The 19,891-nt window shown below is 34.3% G+C and overlaps 1 protein-coding gene across 2 annotated transcripts in view; it reads right to left on the bottom strand.

The window, feature by feature from the left end:
• AFG2A (AAA ATPase AFG2A) overlaps nt 1-19,891 on the bottom strand; it is a 334,297-nt gene that overhangs the window by 224,197 nt on the left and 90,209 nt on the right. For both annotated transcript variants that reach the window (XM_022596439.3, XM_022596442.3), the window contains exons 12-13: nt 14,279-14,332; nt 12,518-12,597 (exon numbers count right to left, since the gene is read on the bottom strand). In XM_022596439.3, coding sequence (XP_022452147.2) covers nt 12,518-12,597; nt 14,279-14,332 — 134 coding nt within the window. The remainder of the gene's footprint in view (nt 1-12,517; nt 12,598-14,278; nt 14,333-19,891) is intronic.

Genomic DNA, 19,891 nt, shown 5'->3' on the forward strand with positions numbered 1-19,891 from the left:
ACATGATGTTGTTACACAAATCATACTGTCAATTAAATTAAACGGTTGGTCCTTCCAGGTTGTTATATAAATTACACTGTCAATTTATTAAATGGTCCTTCCCAATGTCAAAAAGTTTGGGACCAAGCAAGGAGCATCTGGGAAGCCACTGAGATTTGTCTTGGTTAACATTAATTCCTGCAAGTAACCAATTGGCTGGTGCATGGATTTGCTGATCTGGGTCTACTTAAGATTGAACATTTTGAATAAATAGATTATATATCTTTCCCAAAACGCTTCAAAATGTAACTTTTCCAAATGTTAGATAGGAACATTGCTAGCAAAAGCTGTATGGGCTCCTTCATGATGACTGCAGGCATATAAGCATTTAAGGATGCCAACAGATTACATCCAAGGCCTTTAATTGTATCTACTTCGCTAATTAGTTGTGATCCTACACTACAAGGGGTAAAGGAAGGTCAAACGAACAGGTCTTGGGAGAGTCATGGTGGGCTGTCCAGAGGTGATGGCTTCTAACCTATGACCCGAAAGATGAGTGGGGGCCAGACCAGCAAAGAAAAAGATAGGGAAGAGAGAGAATACAGAACACTGAAAATGGAAAACAGTTCAGAGTAGCACAGCATAGCAGTAACGTAAAAATGTAAAATATTAGCAGAGAAAGATAAACCAAGGCTGGATGACAAAGGCTTTATTATCCAAATTACTAAGTTTGGATTTTGTCCTAAAGTTGATGGGAAGTTTCAGGTAGAGACGTGACAAGATCAGATTTATGTTTTTGAGGACTACAGCAGCCACAGTATAGGAAACAGATCACAAAAGGGCAGTTTTGGTATGTTTTCCAGTCCAGTATATAAGAATCTTAGAAGGCTCTACTTCCTCCTAATAACAAGTAAAAAGCTCTATAAACTGAAAAATTAACAATTCTTTTTAGATCCCTCAGAAATGTGAGATCACAGGTACCTTAATCCGTTCAGGCTGCTATAACAAAATACCACAGGCTAGGTGGTTTATAAACAACAGAAGTTCATTTCTCACAGTCTGGAGGCTGGTAAGATCAAGAGGCCAGCATGGTCAGATGAGGACTCTTTTCCCCTGGCTGGTAACCGACACCTCCTCACTGTGTCCTCACTTACCACTGTATTTCTGAAGGTCTATTTGCCACAGTTCCTGTTACCCAGTAAATCATGTCTATCAAGAAAAAACTATATGGCATACTAAAAGGCAAACAAACACAGCTGGAAGAAAGTGAGCAAGCATCAGAACCAGAGAACCAGCAGGAATGCTGGAATTATCACACCAGTAATTTTTTAAAACTATGACTAATATGCTAAGGGCTCTAGTGGACAAAGTAGACAACACACAAGAAAGGGGCAACATAAGCAGAGAAATGGAAATTCTAAGGCTCAAAAAGAATTCTAAGGTTGTTACAACACTATAACAGAAATAAAGAATGCCTTTATTGGACTCATTAGCAGATCAGACATGGCTGAGGAAAGAATCTCTCCACTTAAGTATGAGTCAATAGAAACATGCAAAACGGAAAAGGAAAGAGAAAAAAAGACTGAAGAAAACAGTAAAAAAGAAAAAAGAAACAGAAAAGAAAATCCAAGAACTGTGGACAACAACAAAATATGTAATATATGTGTACCTGAAACACCAAAAGGAGAAGACAGATAGAACAGAAAAACTATCTGAAGCCATAATGACTGAGAATTTCCCCAAATTAATGTCTGACAGCAAGATCCAAGAAGCCCAGAGAACATCAAGTAGGAAAAATGCCAAAAAGCTACACCTAGGCATATCGTATTCAAACAATAGAAAACCAAAGATAAAGAAAAAATATTGAAAGTAGCTAGAGGACAAAAACACTTCACTACAGAGGCACAAAGATAAGAATTACATTGAATGACTCCTCAGAAAATATGTCAGCAAGGAGAGTAGAGTGAATCCCCATAGGAATGTTATACTACCTAGCACTGGAGAGTTACACATACACCAAAAAAAAATATTAACCTAACAGCGTTACTAGATAATGATAAAGTTCTAATTTTTGTGACCTACCTAAAGGAATTTGTGTAACATTAACTAAATAGCTTTAAGTGAATGGCATACTTCCATCAAAAGAAAAAATCCTGGGCTCATGCCACATCTAAATCTATGTGTGCTAGTGCTTTGCTTGCTAGTGCTTCCTAATAGGAACTATATTCAAATAATGTCAGAACCCATCCTTAGCTATGTTATGTACATTCTCCCTTCTTCCTCCAATGAATTAGTAAGACTGCTAGATGTCTTACTGCTAAGTATGAATGTATTAGCTGAACTTGCTGAGAAGTAAAAAAAAATAGCTACTAGGTTTTGTTTCAGATTAGGCAAACACCATTGTGGTACAGTGAGAGAAGAATGAGAGGAAAAATGAGGGGGGTAATTTTATTAGAAAGTGCAACAATTCATTCAATTAAATTCAACTCATTTATTCAATAAACATTCACTGCCTAGCAGGCCAGACATGGCTTTAGGAAATGGGAATGAAAACATTAAGATGGCAGTCCCTACTTCCTCAAGGACCTTAGAGTCTAGCAGGGAGAAAGAAAACTCCACATTCATTCGCTTTTCCAAAATAAGTAACACAGAATAGTTCCTGAAAGACTGATTCAAGAACTCTGGATAACATCTGCTTTCAGTTTAAATCAAGAACTTGGACAGCATAAACGTAACTAAATAAAACTAGATTAAGATAACTGATTTACCCCATCAGTAATGAAGCAGTGGCTCTAACTTATAACCATGAATGCTCATACTATATAGAACATTTAGAATCTTTTATAGAAAGGAGAGCAATCTTATAGTTATCAAAGTTAGGTTTAGCCAGGGCTAGTACTGAATCTGAGCACCATTAAATACAAGCTTTCCTACATGGTAACATTTGAAAGAAAAATTAAACAATGATGTTAAGAGGCTAAAAAATGAGTAAGTTTAACAAATAACATAGATTTATTATTATTAAAATCCACATATTGGTTTTAACTCTTCAAACTTTATAAAACAAAAAATTTGAATACATTTAAAGGCATTCCAAATTTACAAAAATTTTCATCATATAATTCGAACAGTATTTCAGTATTTTATAACCTTGGATTAATGTTTTGAACATAAATCATTGTAGAAAATAACAGATTTAAAGATGAAAGGATGTCACATACAAGTTTTATTACAAGCACTTCTTACATGAGAGCTTATCAGGGGAAACAAAAACAATACAACAGTCTTTCAGTTTGAATTTAAGTCATAGGTAAGAAAAAAAGTTAAGGGGCTTTTTAAATGCCATTTTTAGATGCTGAAAGCACACTGATGCACCACCACATTCAATTAACATAAACTAATCTAAAGTTAAGAATGGGTAAAACATTTCACGAATAGAAAAATAACCATTACCATAATCGCTTTAGACACTGAACCCAACAGCAAGCATTAGATATGGAGTCCACAAAAGAAACGGAACAATTAAGCCCAAGATACACTGTTATCAACAAAAGCATAATATTGAATATACACATCACTAATTCACCCATTCCTCAAAACCCTATAACCTGCAAATAAAAAGATAAATAGGAAAAGATTTTTCTAGACTCTCATTTAGCCTTTATCCCTTCTTCCTTTTAGCTTCCTCTTAAGAAGAGGAAGGATGCTAGGGAATTAGAATCTGAAACAATGTTAAATTAGCATGTAATCTGGACAGGGATGGGACTGAGATAATAAAAACAAAAATTCACCTGAATTGTAGTAAAACAAAACAAAACAAACCAAAAGCACAGAAATAAAAAAATGGTGAATTTCAGCAGGGATCTGGGATCCATAAGAAAAATTCTAAACCTAAAAATTATAATAACTAAAATTAAGAGTTAAAAAGATGAATGTAATAGTAGATTAAACACAACAGAGCACAGGATCCTTGAACTGGAAGGCAGGTCAGTAGAAAATATCCAAACTGATGCACAAAGAGAAAAAAAGAATGAAAATAGTAAAAATACATATAGAACCCAGTGGAAAACCTAAGAAACATATAACTGCAGTCTCATAAGGAGAGAAGTGAGAGAATCAAATAGAAGCCATATCTCAGGAAACACAACCTGAGAATTTCCCAAAATCATCAAAAGTAATCGAAGTCATCAAGAATGGGCTCGGGATTCTCAAATGCTAAAGCCAGTAAAATTATTACTAAACTAAAGATAAAAAGTCTGTGATCAACATTTAAAGTGATCAACAAAAAAATTTTCTTTGCAGAATGATTTCTGTACAGTGGTTAAAATTAAAAGAGTCACAAACACGATACTTCTGAGTCCTAAGTATCAACTTCCCTAATGAGAGAAACTGTAGATTTTATAAGGCCATCTGTTTGCACAGATACTGTTCACTCACTGAAAATGTTAAGAATACATACAAGTGTTCCAGGTCCTATTTTGCTTTTTCTTTCTTTACCTGATCCTGACAAGCCCAATGTGAATTTCTTTTAAAATGAATTGCCATGATTAGGAAACCTCTCTACTTGTGAAGGAGCTGGTTTTCCTTGAGGCAGTGAGTATAACCATCTAAAGGAAAATGAGTTTGGGGCAGAAGGAAACAGATACAATATTTATTTTTTATTTTCCCTGTTTTTCTAAAGTTCAGGAAAAATATGAATTATACTCTGATCAAACACCTTGAAGATGATAACACTATGGGAACAATAATTACAGTTCTGGCTCCTTGATAGACACTTCTTTAAAATAAAATTTAAAGGAGAGACAATTTTTATATATTTAAAAAGTCCAGCAAGAGAACAAATACTTAAGCAAGTTATAATCCATGAAAAATAAAATCACATGGAAGACTAGTTTTGGGGTATTTTTGGTTTTTTTTTAAATTTTTAATTCATGTATAACTGATTTACAATGTTGTGTTAGTTTCAGGTATACACCAAAGTGATTCAGTTTTATATATATACTTATATATTTTGTATTATTTATAATTATAATTATTTTATAATATAAAAAATAATTTAATAATTATAAAATAATTGTAATTTATATATATAATAGTTATATAAAATGAAATATAAAATTATATTAATTCTATATTGTATTATGTTTAATATATTTATATAATTTTATATTATATTAATATATTTAATAATTTTATATATTTATGATTTTATATTATTTATATGTGTAACATTCTTTTTCAGATTCTTTTCCTTTATAGGTTATTACAAAAATATTGACTATAGTTCTCTGTGTTATACAGTAGGTCCTTGTTGGTTAGCTATTTCATATATAGTAGTGTGTATATGTTAATCTCAAACTCCCTCCCCTCCCTTTCTCCTTTGGTAACCATAAGTTCATTTTCTATGTCTGTGGGTCTATTTCTGTTTTGTATATAAGTTCATTTGTATCTTTTTTTTCTTTTAGATTCCATATATAAGCTATTTATCATATGATATTTGTCTTTCTCTGACTTACTTCACTTAGTATGATAAATCTCTAGGTCCATCCACGTTGCTGCAAATGGCATTATTTCATTCTTGTTTATGGCTGAGTAATATTCAGAAACATATGCCAAGAAACTCAGAAAATGAAAGCAAAAATCATTTGATGAATGTCAAGAATCAATAATGCCTTGAATATTCTAGTTGACCACTTCACGATAAACTATGCTGTCAGATTATGATCTATATTCAGCTTGAACCTAATAAATAAATTATTTTAGATTAACAACATACCCTATAAAAGCAGACAGACATATATAATGAGTTATCTTCACATGCTGTCCTAGAGCTGTGCAAGCTGCATGTGCTCTGAATAACGGCAGCTTTGTATAAAGTGTTAACACAGAAAATGACATAAAAGTATGTATCTTTCCATCTTGCCATGATTTCCCAGTAAAAATTCGAAGCTAACATAGGCAACACTCGCTACATCTGTATAGTTTTGACTCAAAACACAGTATTAGAGAAACAAGTGATTCTTAAACTCACAGTTCAATTTACCCTCTGCCAAAAGCAATTTTTTGAAGGGAATTTTTTCACAATCCTGGATGTCCCCAGGTTATTGTTATAAACATAATCCAACAAAAGAAAAATAAGGAAAATTAATACATGTAAGTTCAAACTTATTCAAGCTAAAAATTAAAGCAGAGAAAATGCTTCTAAACGTGTGTCATTTTCTTAAGTACCATAGATCTAGAAATGGTGACAATGAAAACTAAAGTTCTATAGTAATTATAATATATGATTATACAACATAAAGGTTTTAAAATCATTCCAGTAAAACCTTCATTGATTAGTACTCATTAGGAAGCTTGCTTTGAATTTGGGAAAGAGCTTTGATAATCAGTAAGCTTGGGTTCAATTAGTAAGCCTTACCATTATTTTTTTGTGTAATCTTGTGGAAGAGTTACTTACTTAACCTCTCTGACACTCAGTTTTCTCAATCAAACATGGAAAGACTCATACCACCCTCAAAATTAAATAAATGTATAAAGGATCTACTGATACTTAGCACAAAGGAAATGTCAATAGATAACATTTATAAGCATTATCATTATAATTATCACCAGTATACCTGGCTTAATGAAGAGATCTCTATAACATTTTACAAGTTATCCTAACAAATTAAACTGAAAAAGAGTGTCTGGCACATAAAGGTTACTGAAATAAAGCATGAACATGATATATGATTGAAGATTTTCGGAAGTCAGGATAGCACAGGTCAGCAGATATATGCAGATTCACATTGCCAGTTCTCTACTGAGCTTTACTTAAAACATGGTAGAAAGTATCAAACTTCCTGAAGTTCTTCCATAAAAGCCACCAGCATAATTCTAAGATAAAAACTACTCCTCTTAAGCCCTTCATAACTATGCCCAAAACAGTGAGCCTGATAAATAAACTGCTAAAAGACACTTTGTTTATACAAGATGCATTAGTAGGAGCCTGCTATGCCCTGGCAATGAGAATTCTTCTCATTTCATTAGCTGCTCAAATGTAGTGACAATTTGGCTCCTCAGGGTCCTCAAGGAACAATTTATTTTGAACAGCAAAAAGTTCCAGATAAGGAGACCTTTATACTTTCTCAGATATTTTTATACGTGAAAAATGACTTTTTAAAAAACGGCAAACATTCTAAAACAGAAAAAAAACAGAATATACTGTAAGACTGTGTGCTCAGATGCAGAAATGAAATAGAGTGAGAAGAAAATCTCCACTTCCCTGGTTTCTTAGATCTATACCGAAAGAAGTTCTCTTCATCTGTTTTTTCTATCCTCTTTTTGTATCTTCTAATTGAACTTTTTTTGGGGGGCGGGCGCGGGGGGGGAAGTGGGGGATAGGTGGATACTGACTCAGGCTCTTGATTTATAATGCTCTGTGACTACAGACACATAGGATTTGGAACCCAGTGATTTGCATGCTTGCTTACTTGAGAAAAGACTCAATTTGATCCCCCTACAATAAAATAAATGCGATTGAATGGCCTTCTGGCAGAGGGTAACACGGTGATCTTTCTACAAAATTAATTAGTATACCAAGGACGTACATAGTCTTTCAAAATGTTTTGTCACTGATCTAATAAGCATGATCTCATTACTGTTGCTATCCTCTATTATCCTTTGAATACTGTTGCTATCAGCTACGTTAAAAAGAACATTTATCATTTCTGTACCCTCAGCACAACTGACAAAGTTTTGTGACTCTAGACTCACTTTTAAAGTTAGTGTGTACAGAAACTACTGAATTTTTTTGAAAAACGCATCACTTAGCACTTCCTTAATTCTTTTCGGAGCTCTTTGACAGGTATTCCAAAGCTTACAAATGATTCTTTATAATGAAGATGTTGATGCTTCTATGAACGTAATGCAGGTGACAAAATTCCAAAAGACAGTCTCAGTGTTTAATTTTAAAATAAAATTGGTTCACAAATGACACTAAAACATGGTGAAATCATATTCTGCTAACAACCAGCTGAGTAAACCTAATCTCTAGTTTCTCTGAGGCTTCATTCCCTTATTCAAAAACTAAATGTCTGGGTTTTAGCACAGAGTGCCTTCTCTGCTAGGCACTGTGCTGGACATCTGAGGTAAGAGGATGAAGATGTTGCCGTTCCCTTGAGGATTTCATAATTATTGGCATGTATGAATGAGGGAGTTAAATTAGGTAAGACATATATACAGGTCTTTCTAGTTTAAAAATTCTGTGTTGGTAATACGGAACACGTAACTTATTTAATTCATTATTTTTTCTAATTGGAGTATAATTGTTTTACAGTGTTGTGTTAGTTTCTGCTGAACAATGAAGTGAATCAACTATTTGTATACATATATCCCCTTCCTTGTATTCAGAAATGTATTGATCTAGTCAAGTGCCATTAAACAGAAAGAGGTGAAGCTCATACTGGTCTAATTTGCTACTTGTTGTAGAGAAATTTGGTGGCTATAATTAATGTTGAAGATTAGGTGAAAGGAATTCTTTGGATTCCCATTATTCATGTTGCCTTTGCCCTTTATTTCCACAGATCACTGATAGCTAGCTGGAGTAGCATAGTGAAACTGTTTTATGGACTGAGAAATATTCTTGGCTGACTTTCAAAGCCACAGTAGGAAACAAAATCCATAAAACTGACAACCTAGGAAATCAAAACCAACTCCAAGTTTAAGAACAAATGTATAATCACTAACATAATGAAATGATTTTATAAAACTTTATTATCTGCTAGAGATAGGCAACACAACAATGGAAAAAATGTTCAGCTATAGAAAGTACTGAAATTAGACATTTCCAAAAGATTAATTTTCTTTTCCCTTCGGAAGTCAAGCCCTTTTTCCAAATTATCCCTGTTCAAAAGTCAGAGTGCCGTGGACTGAAGGGACTTTATGATATCTTAAAAAAGGTCAGGAACCTATAGCCAGTCTAAATCTGGCCAGCCAACTGTTTCTTATTTGATTACATATTGTCTATGGCTACTTTCGCACTGTAGCAACAGAGATGAATAGCTGCAATAGAAACTGTATGGCCCAAAAAGCAAAAAATATTTATTAACTGGCCTGTTTCAGAAAAGGAATGCTAACCCCTATCTTAAGGAGATCTCACCACCATGATGGTAATTACTACACTGATTTTATTTTTCAATAGCAAACATTTCACAAAAATGGTATTTATTTCCTTTCAGCTCCTGCAATAAAATAAAATCCCCTATCATCTCTTCATATGATTTCTAAATTATAGGCCAACAAGTCATATCCAATTCAAATTTTAAAATGTTTTTCTAGTATAATTTTTAAATGTCATAAAGAATCCCAAATGGCAGGCATCTGAATTTGTTTCTTAAAATCTACCCCCCACACCCCCAATGTCAATATTCAGGCTTGAAAGAGACCTAAAGAAGACTAGCCAAACATATACTATCAACACTCTGAACACAAGCACTACTTATGATAATTTTCTTGGTGCATGCAAAACGCAAGCAAATTTTCATTTCAAAAGCAAGATAGCTACAAATGACCTATGTGCCCTATAACAACAAAAAATAACTCCCAATTCCTAGTAAAATGTTGCATCAGGCCATCTCTCTAAGGAAAGTCATTAATGTCAGCTGGTGAGGATGATTCCAAGATCCACTGACTAGCTGGAACGTCCCAGACAGAGGAAGTTGTTCTAGGAATCTCTAGATTAGTCTAGTGGCCATTTCCTCAGTCGGAGGAGACCAGGCCAAGAGAATACAGTATATGGGGAATCACCCTATCCTTCTTCACTTCTGGGGACAGAAGTGTTGCCTAAGACAAGAATGACTGTTGATTTACTGCCCAGCGTGCTCTCCCCTCCCCACTATAACCCTGAAAAAGGTAAAAATTTAAGCTAGCTGGGAGGCAGGGCAGAATACTAGAACCAACTGTGTAATATCCTACTTTGCATTAATGCAGGGGCCTTTTTATGAATTTTTTTTCTTCAGCTGTAAAGCACTTAAAACAGTTTCTAGAATACAATAAGCACTAAATAAATGTTACCCAATATTATTATTAGCTCAGTATAATTCAAATCTCTTCCCTACGTCAGTGCCTTAGTCCCTACCATAGTATCCATTTTCCAAAGAGCTATGCTACTTTAACAGCATTTTCAATTTTCCCAAATATTTACAGATCATTAAAGCACTTTGCAAAGGGAATCTTACAACATTTCATCCAACTCACAATATGAAATAAGACAAAAAAATCTTATTCAGAACACCCATAATTTAAATGGGCATACAGAAAAAGAGAAGTAAATATCAGGCTTACTTATTTTTCAGGTCCCAAAGAACTTAAATGGGGCAGGGAAGAGGAGAAAATAGTGGTTGTAAGTAGACACTTTTGTAAACATGAAAAATCTCTCTTTCTGAAAGCACAAATATTTCTAAAGCTAAGCAAATAGTATGTCTATACTCTATTTAATGTGCAGATTGCAATCCTCAGTTTCATGGCTAATTTGAGTAACTTCAAGTAGTCAAAATAATTGACGTAACATGCACAGGACAGTACAGACTAGTATATATCATAATTCATGGCTCAATCTGTTAAACAGCTTAAGTGTGGAAATCCAAATCTTGATAAGAAGGAACAGTCGTCTTAGGCACTGTCATTTTTGGACTAGTCATATTATTATATTAGTTGGATCTGAATGTTATCATAGAAAATCAGAAGAAATGAAAGCAATGAATATTCTACAGCCCAAAATTATATAGAAAATTTCTAGCTTATGGAATTTTTAATTTTTCTATGTTTCCCTATGTTACTATGTTTCTTATGTTCCTATATTTCTTTAACAATGTATAGAGTTGGTTTAGTATTTTCGGAATTTCATACTTTTGCTATCTATCAACAGCTGTGCTTTCAGTTTCTAGAAACTGTGTCCAATTCAAATAGCTGAAGAATAAAAATATACGTGTGAAGCTTTTGTTTGTCTTTGTTTTCAGGTTACAGCACTCTAACTAGATAAAACAATAACTTTCTAGGTAATGTTGGCCTATCACACAATTATGGGGAAAAAACAATCAAAATATCATTCTATGAGATTCTTATGGCTATAAAAACCAAACTATATAAGACTTAGTGCAGCTAAAGTACAACTAAAACTCTCTACTTTGGACTATTAACATTACATTTGGTAGTTCAGCCTTATCTTTGTTTTCTGAAATGTCAACTAACTTGACTGAAACTTCTCTATGCAAAGGAAACTACACAGAATTTACCTGTACTTTATCTGAATGAGCCACTGAGGAAGGGCTCACAATATGATGAAGACTACTAGAGGAAATGATATCTAGAGACTGCAAATTATTAGCATCTCTTAATACATTTGCAAATTCCTACTGAGCCAAATTGCCTACAAAAAGTTTATTTCTACCAAGTGCCTTGTCTGGTTTCTCATACCATTACCTTTCAAAGGCATTTTATGAGAACTCTGCTACATATTCCACCTCCCATTTGGTTCATATTTAACAGTGTTTCCCACCCTGTCCCTTTCTAGGCTCCAAAAACAGACGTCTCTGATGGCACATAAATGTGGCAAATCACCCTACTTCAGTAAACTTCTCTGGCTTCTTTTTCTTCTCTTGCAGTCAAGGTGAACTTGAGCTATTTGTAACCTTTTGTTCCATCTCACTTCAGATGTAATAAAAGGACTCATGAACTCCAACTCATAAAATAACAAGATTGGTAGGTATTTACAGAGTATCAGATGGGTGGGGTAGAGAGCAGGGCAGGCTACCTCCCAATGTTTCCTAGTGACAGTTCATACTCTCATCTGATTAGGCAGCTCTACCTGTAAAGAAGAGAGCAGTATGCCTCTTATCAAATTTAACACTGAGACTTAGAAGGTGCCTTCTGCCATCACCATAATTATCATCAGCAAAACTTTTATAGTCAATGTATAATCAGAGAGTTATGAAGAAAACACACAAATAAACACTCTCCAGCATGAAGTACTTGTACCATGTATTCCTTAAAAGACCTGTAAATCTCTGTACAGAAAAAAAAAAAATCACACTTGAAAACAGTTTAATATATATATATATACACACACACGATATGTTTGATATGATATTATAAATAATCCTCTTTATTGTCTGACATTCAGAAACAAAACTATGAATACTAATTTTTATTCTATTGTAACTATATTTTAGGAAACATGACTTAATCCAGATAATACTAAAATCTGTATAATAACAACTTTTATTATAATTGGATTCTACTCTATCATGTAATTATGCTTAACTGAACTTTATTTACAGTTTTAATCACATGTTAATAAAAACCCAAATTTTGATAGGCAGTGCAGGGGGCTCTCTTTAGATAGTAAACTATAAAAATTAGCTCAAATGCCCCAAATGCATATCAGTCTTAAAAAAAAAATTATACATGAAAGTACTATAAAGTGATGATGTGAAATAATTTAATTCCTCTACACTGTAATTGCTAATATTTAATAGCAGTCCTATTAAATATTTCTTACCTGCCCCTTTCAACTGCTAAGGCATCAAGTTCATCAAAGAAAATGATGGAAGGAGCCACTGCTCTCGCTTTTCGGAAGATCTGGTGGAAAGAGTGCTACATTAGCTAAAGATCAGCAAATTCCAGAAAACTCCATAGCTAGTTTTAGTTTGAAAATTATATTTAGAACCAAATCTATTATGTACCAGTAAACCAGCCCAATCACTTTGTATACAGCCTGTAACAGATGTATATTCATAATGGATGTAAAAGTATCCTCTTCCATGGTGCTTACTTGCAAACAGAGACAAGACACCAACACATATTCTTAGAGGTGTGTAGGAGACAATTTGGTTAAATAATCAAACAATCTCAGTTAAAATCCCACCTTCACCACTTGGTAGCTGTGTGACCTTCAGTGGGTAACTTTATTTTTCTAAACTACGATTTCCACATCTCTAAAATGGAGATTATAAAAAATGCCTGCCTCAGAAGTTTAAGAAATGGATTAAAAAAGAATGCAAAGCACTTAGTATAATGCCTGGAACATTTATCTAAATAAACACGTATTTAAAAGAAAAATCATAAATGTATAAAATCAGCCAAAGTTTAGCATATACAATACTCATAAACCTAAAAGTCACACACTTTGCTCATTTCTCTGAAGACTGTATGGAAAAAACAGCTAAAACTTGGAAAAGCATAGATAGGTTAGATCTGAAGTCAATCAGACTATCAACATCAAAGACTGGCCAGACAGCCACGGGGAAAACATGTGGAAATGGGCTAGAAAACGTCAGCATAAGCAGAAAGAAATCCAAATGTGTGTAACCTGTAACCTAGGCCTCCATTTTCTGGCCACAAGTATGATGACCATAAAAATACACAACACTCACCAAAACCTTAATATTAAAAAAAACACCTTTTTCATATTTTAATCAATGAGGTGCTATCATTATCAGTTAATGTTTTATATTATAACCAACATCTACATTTCAAGAAAAAAAAAAAAGAAAAAGTAACTTAAATTTTTTTCTCAGATGCAAAACAAAGTATTCCAATCTCTAAGACTCTTGGTTGATACCCACATGTGTCATAAGCAGAAGACCATCCGTTCCACTGCTATTTATGTGTTTTTGTCCTTGCTTAGCTTCTTTGAGGATACAGGGTGCCTGTGTGAGGCAGGCCAATCTTTGCTTGGGAAGCCGAGACTTGTGATAAAACTGCTATAGTTACCCCCACTTCAGTGCCTTGATTTTGCATGAACTTCCCAGTTATGTAGCTTCAGCAATATGGATTAGCCAGTAGGCCAATCAGGCACTGGCTGTAAAATTTAAGAGAGGAGGGGGATGCACTTTCTAAATCACCAGTCAAAGGTAAAGTAAATAAAATAAAAAGAGTACAGTGACATTTTCATATACTAATAAGCTTATCTGATTTAAAGGGCTACCTGGTTTAAAGGATTTAAATCTCATTCTGACATCATGCATTCTTTGTTAAGTTTAAACATATCCTTATTTTTTTTAATGAAACGCTGACATTCGTTAAAAAATATTTGGTAAAACTAAAGGCTGGAAATATTATGATGTTTAAAAGCAAAAACAAAGAATTGTAGATGACCAAAATTGCATTTAAAAATAATATTTGCCTGAAGAAAAATTATACCACTAGAATTTAGATTTGGAAACTTCAAAATCTATAACCCCAAACAAAATGGAAACCATACAGGACAGAAGCCTGGTTCTCCTATGCAGAGTTCCACTTTAAGACATAATCTTCTTACCTCTCTAACTGCTCTTTCAGATTCACCAACATATTTGTTCATTAATTCAGCCCCCTGAATGAAAAGAAAACAACTGTTCAGTGTCTTTATAAATCCAAACACATGTATATCTTTCAATAAAAGAGAAAATACACACATAAAAGAAAAAGAGGAAAAAAATAGACAAAAATCAGCTTTTAATTAAAACAGTTCCTCTAGCATGCTTATTTTTATTGGGTGTTATTTATGCCTCAAAAATTAAAGCCATTCTGTATTCCAAAAACTACACATCAACACAGTGACTGTAACTAAACATGATAGTTTAACATCTCATTCATCATCTGTCCACCCACCCATCCATAATTTTACTATATATCAGGAAGGGTGCTAGGCATTGAAGACAGAACAGTCTAATGCTACATCAACAGCCCTCTCTGACAAGAAGCAAGACCTCAGGGCTAATTCTTTTTATGACTCCATGATAATCCCTGAAAATGGAATGGGAATCACGTAATCAATGACATTATCTTAGTCCCTGAGTATTTCCAAAATAAATGCTACTCTCCAGCTCCCTCCTCTCATTTGACTTGGCCATGTAGATGCTGACTTTATGGATCTGCAGGGCCAAACAAGCTCTTCTCAGCCACTATCCCAGCCAAAGGAGACAACTCCTGCAGACAAAAATCTTAGGACCACCAACAAAGCTAACCCTCAGTCAGTGTATCACATTGTGAAAATGACAATGACCCTTGTTACCCTCCATAGTGTCTATTCACTCAGTCTCTGTCTGAATCTCCCTTCAGATATCTGCCACTCAGCACTTCATCCAGTTGATGGGAAATCTCTTTTCCCTTCTGTGTCCAGCTATTTTAGAATGGATACCAAGAATGAAAGGTGTGGACTTCTAGTAATAAAATCTGACAGTTTTTACTAACCGGCCATCAACAGAAGAATCCTCATAAAAGTGGCTGGACTCCCAGCAATAAAGCGCCTATCACTGATTCAAAGATACACTTTTTTTTTGGACATTCAACATTTCTGAATAGTAAGATTTTTCTTTCTCAAGTACCTAAAATATTATGTATAGTATGAAATGGTAGGCTTTCATTTTTACCACACACCTATCTACTTTCTCATGCTAGTTATCACATCACAAGAAGTCATGGGATTAAAAAACAAATAAATAAAATAATAATAATAATAATAATAATAATAATAATAATAATAATGCTGTCCTGAGAACCACAACTCTTCCCTTCAGATACTGGTATAAAGTTTATTGTACAAAATGCCAGATGTCTTTCTCGGCTATGGGCTTTCACTCACTGTTCTTCCCAGCATCTGGCTTCTATTGATACCCTTCCCCACACAATTCCAAACCCATTAGACATGTATGTGTGTGCTTCTCTCTCTGCACATGTGTGCGTGTATGCACACACACGTACACACACACACATATTATTTTGAACAAGATTCATGTTCTATCCCAGGCAAATTACGGGTCCCAACAATTTACGGGATATAACTAGACACTAGCTTGAGTATTTCCGAAACAAAATACACCAATTAAATAAAAATCGGACTGATTGAAGCACACAGGCAAACCCTAGCAGAATGTCAACTAATGCTACAAATTGGTACAGGCAATAGTTAGCTTCAGATAAGACACCTTATTACAAAGATAGCTGTTATACTATATAGCATGGCAAGTGCTAGGATAGAGGGATGCTTAGGTGCCACTGAAACATAGAAAAGCAACTGCTTGGAGTCAAGGATGTTCCTAGAGAAAGTAACATTTCAGGTGAGTGTGCAGTTGATTTACCACCCTCAAAATTATGAAATACATCAAGACCCAGAAATAAATCAAAAAGGTCTCTGATGAGCTAAAACAGGTGTTGATATGCACTTTAATGGTAGAAGAGGTCTTAAGATTTTAACTTAGAGTTCACTGACTTTTTCAGTTATATACAAGACTAACAAACTTGAGTTTGAACTGATCTAAGAATTTATAACAGGTGGAGCTTAGGGGGCAGAGAGAAGGCAGCAACAGTAAGGCTACTTAAAGTGGGAGGCAGAAGCATGTCAAAAACAAGTTTAAACTTTATCCTGTACGCAATGGGAAGAGTCTTAGGGGAGTTAACTGATAATAGGTGTATTAGGGAAAGATGATTCTAGACACAATATAAAGGATGATTGGGAGGAACATATGAGACCAGAATGGCAGTTATGAAATTCTTAAAACAGCAAAGGTGAGAAATGATGAGGCACAGGCTTAAGGTAAAACAATGGAATGGAAATGAGAAGACAGCCACATAAACTATTTAAAAAGATAAAATCAACTTAATTTGTTGTGAGTAGCAAGATGTGAAAGAGAGAATAAGAGGGAAGGAATACTAATTCAAATTTGACTTATACTATTTCTGATGTTCACAATGACTTAATTCATGAAGGAAAAAAGGATGCTCAATATATTCAGTGTAGCAACTCTCAGAAATACGTATCTCATTAAAAATAGTCCATCCAAGATGATTAAAATTAAAAATTTTGTATCATGAACATAAGTGCTAACGTTTACTGGATATTTCCTATGTGCCATGAACTGTTCTAAGCAATTTATATATATATTAATTCAGTTATGTAAAATGACAAAGAGATGCAGAGCTACTATGATGACTTTCCATCTGTGAGTAAATTAAAGACCCACACAAAGTCAAAGGCAGGGAAGATCAGAAACAAATATCCAGCAGCTTAATTTCTTTGCTGACATATAGAGGCACTGAATCATTCATTTATTCATTCAAGGAATATTTATTAAGTGTCTATAATGAGTTTATGGTTTAATAGATTACTAAAATAATCTTATTCTTAAAACATAACAATAATTATATTCTTAAAAAATAAAAAACAGTGAGAAAAAAATATCACAACTATATAGAGAATGCCACGAAGAGAAGCAAAAATAAAACAAAGATTCCTTCCAGGTAAAGGAATCAAGGAATAATCCTGAACAGCAATGAGATCACAACTATGTCAGGTCATTTAGAATGGAAGGAGGGAGTTAATAAACTAGGATAGAAAACTAGAAGCTAACATAAAGGAAACGGTCAGATAGAACATGGAAAGAGAGTTTCTGGAAGCACATGGACAAAAAAGGTTTCAGGGCAACATGCTGGGAATAACTAGGTGTAGGGTGAGAAGGGCAACACCACAAGGGACAGAGAAAAGACAGTGTAGAGTTTGGGAGCCATGGGGTGGTAGAGACGGGACAGCACAGAAGGGCGAGGGGACATCAGTGCAGGGGTTTGTGGTGGCAGCCACCTAGCATGAGATGTCAGAGATCAAGAGGGGTACGGAGACCTTCCCCACAGAGGGGGGCTCACCATGAGGTAACACTCAGAACTTAGTTTCTAAATTCTCCATCCAAAGGTATGCAAATTGCTTTAAGAATCTTATACATAAAGTGGTATAGTATTATTTGAAGGTAAATTGTAAATTAAGTGTGTATACTATAAATCCTAGAGCAAGTATTTTTTTAAAAAGAAAAACCAAGAGGTTTAGCTATCAAGAAAATAGGGGAGATAAACTAGAATACCAAAATATACTCGACTAATCCAAAAGAAGGCAGGAAAAGGGGGAAAAAAAAGAACAGATGGGATAAATGAACAAAAATTACGGGCATAAAAAAGTCTTTCAAATTACAAACACGCCTGAGGAAAGGAAGATAATCTTTTAATATTTTTTATACTACCTCTACAATGGTGCTTCAAAAATATTGAAATTTTATAATATGGTAACGAGTAAATAGATTAGAACATATGGGGATCAGGGTAGAACAGTCAAGGATAAGAGTAAGAAAAGGATAGTAAGAATAACTCAGAGTTCAGGCTGACAAAATCCAGCTGCTCCAAAGATACTGCCATTCATCATGTTCAGCTGAGTTATCTGATAGCATAAATACAGAAATCCTTAAGTAATGAGAGGGGCAATTTTACCTTTCTGCCTGATTTTCTGAGTAATCTAAGTTGATGCATTAGTAAGTTTTATATAACATTAACAAGGTTAATTATGTTCCCCTCTCCCCCCAAAAGAAAACTCTCATCTATTTCTTATGTGTGTTTTCCTATTTTCTTTAAAAATAATCTTTTCAAAATTATTTCAGAGTAATAAATTATACATACTGTAAAAAAATTAATATTTGAGGCTAATTAGGGGGCAGATGCATGAAAAGCATAACTAACATTTAAAGGTACTCCTACATCTGACTGAAATTTACCAACAACCAAGGAATGCATAAATTATCTGTAAGCAAACAAAGTTATTAAGAAAACTTGCTTTGGACAGTGCTTTTGATGACTAAATATTATTTACAATTAATATGTCAACTGTTTGTACATCGATACTTAAACTGTCTCCAAGCAATCATATTTACACAACAGAACTGTTTTGAAGCTAACTCCCCAAAGATAACTACAGAGTGACCTCATCACCAATGATTTAATTATCTTAATTTCTTAAATAATACAATCCCAAATAGCTTTAACTTGAATAAAGACAAACAATGAAACATTAGTAATGCCGAGACACAACATTCTCACTTTTTAAAGGATAAAGAAATAGCAACAGCTTAATACCAAACCAATTTTACAAGTTTGGTTTTAGACACAGGTTAGACTATACAACAAAAACACAAAATTTATACTCACAACTATCAGTAAGATAAATAAACCTGGAGGCATTTTCCCAAGTATTGTGGGATTGAGGAAGATAAAATGTAAAGGGCCAGAGAGTAAATATTTCAGGCACTCTGGGACTCATACATCCTGTGTCACATATTCTTCTTCTTTTAAACATCCCATTGGAAATGTAAAGTTCATTCTTAACCAGAGGGCTAAATTAAAATAAACTGTAAGCTGGATTTGGCCCCAAAACTGCAGTTTGCTGACTGCTGATCTAGATTAATCTCATACAATTTGAAATAGTTCATTTCTGCCAATGAGATCAAAAGTCACCAAAAATATCAATGACACAATTGCTGAGTGAAAAACCTGGACTTCAAAACATTGAGAGAGGGCTTCCCTGGTGGCGCAGTGGTTGAGAGTCCGCCTGCCGATGCAGGGGACAAGGGTTCATGCCCCTGTCCAGGAAGATCCCACATGCCGCAGAGCGGCTGGGCCCGTGAGCCATGGCCGCTGAGCCTGCGCGTCCGGAGCCTGTGCTCCGCAACGGGAGAGGCCACAACAGTGAGAGGCCCGCATACCGCAAAAAAACAAACAAAGAAACAAAAAAGAACACTGAGAGAATTGATTAAAATATTAATGAAAAAAATCAATGACCGTTAAAAAAAAAAGCAATTTTAAAATAGCTAGTAATGTTTAAGTTGTTCATGCTCAATGACAAACTTCTATTTCTAGGTATGTATACCCTAGAGAAACTCTTGTACATACACACAAGTAGATATGTACAAGAATATTAGTGAAGCATTCTTTACAGCAACAAAAAAATTAAACCTGGAATCTAAACATTAATTAAATCTAAAAATTCATTAACATAAAAATGGGTAAATAAATTGTAGTGTCCTTATAAAATATGAAGGGCTGGACTACAGAGACAGTTTGCCAGCAAGAAGACCAGCAA

This window comes from Delphinapterus leucas, chromosome 5, assembly GCF_059928025.1.
Source record: "Delphinapterus leucas isolate spDelLeu-1000000601 "Yukka" chromosome 5, BTC_Dleu_Yukka2, whole genome shotgun sequence".
Classification (NCBI taxonomy): Eukaryota; Metazoa; Chordata; class Mammalia; order Artiodactyla; family Monodontidae; genus Delphinapterus; species Delphinapterus leucas.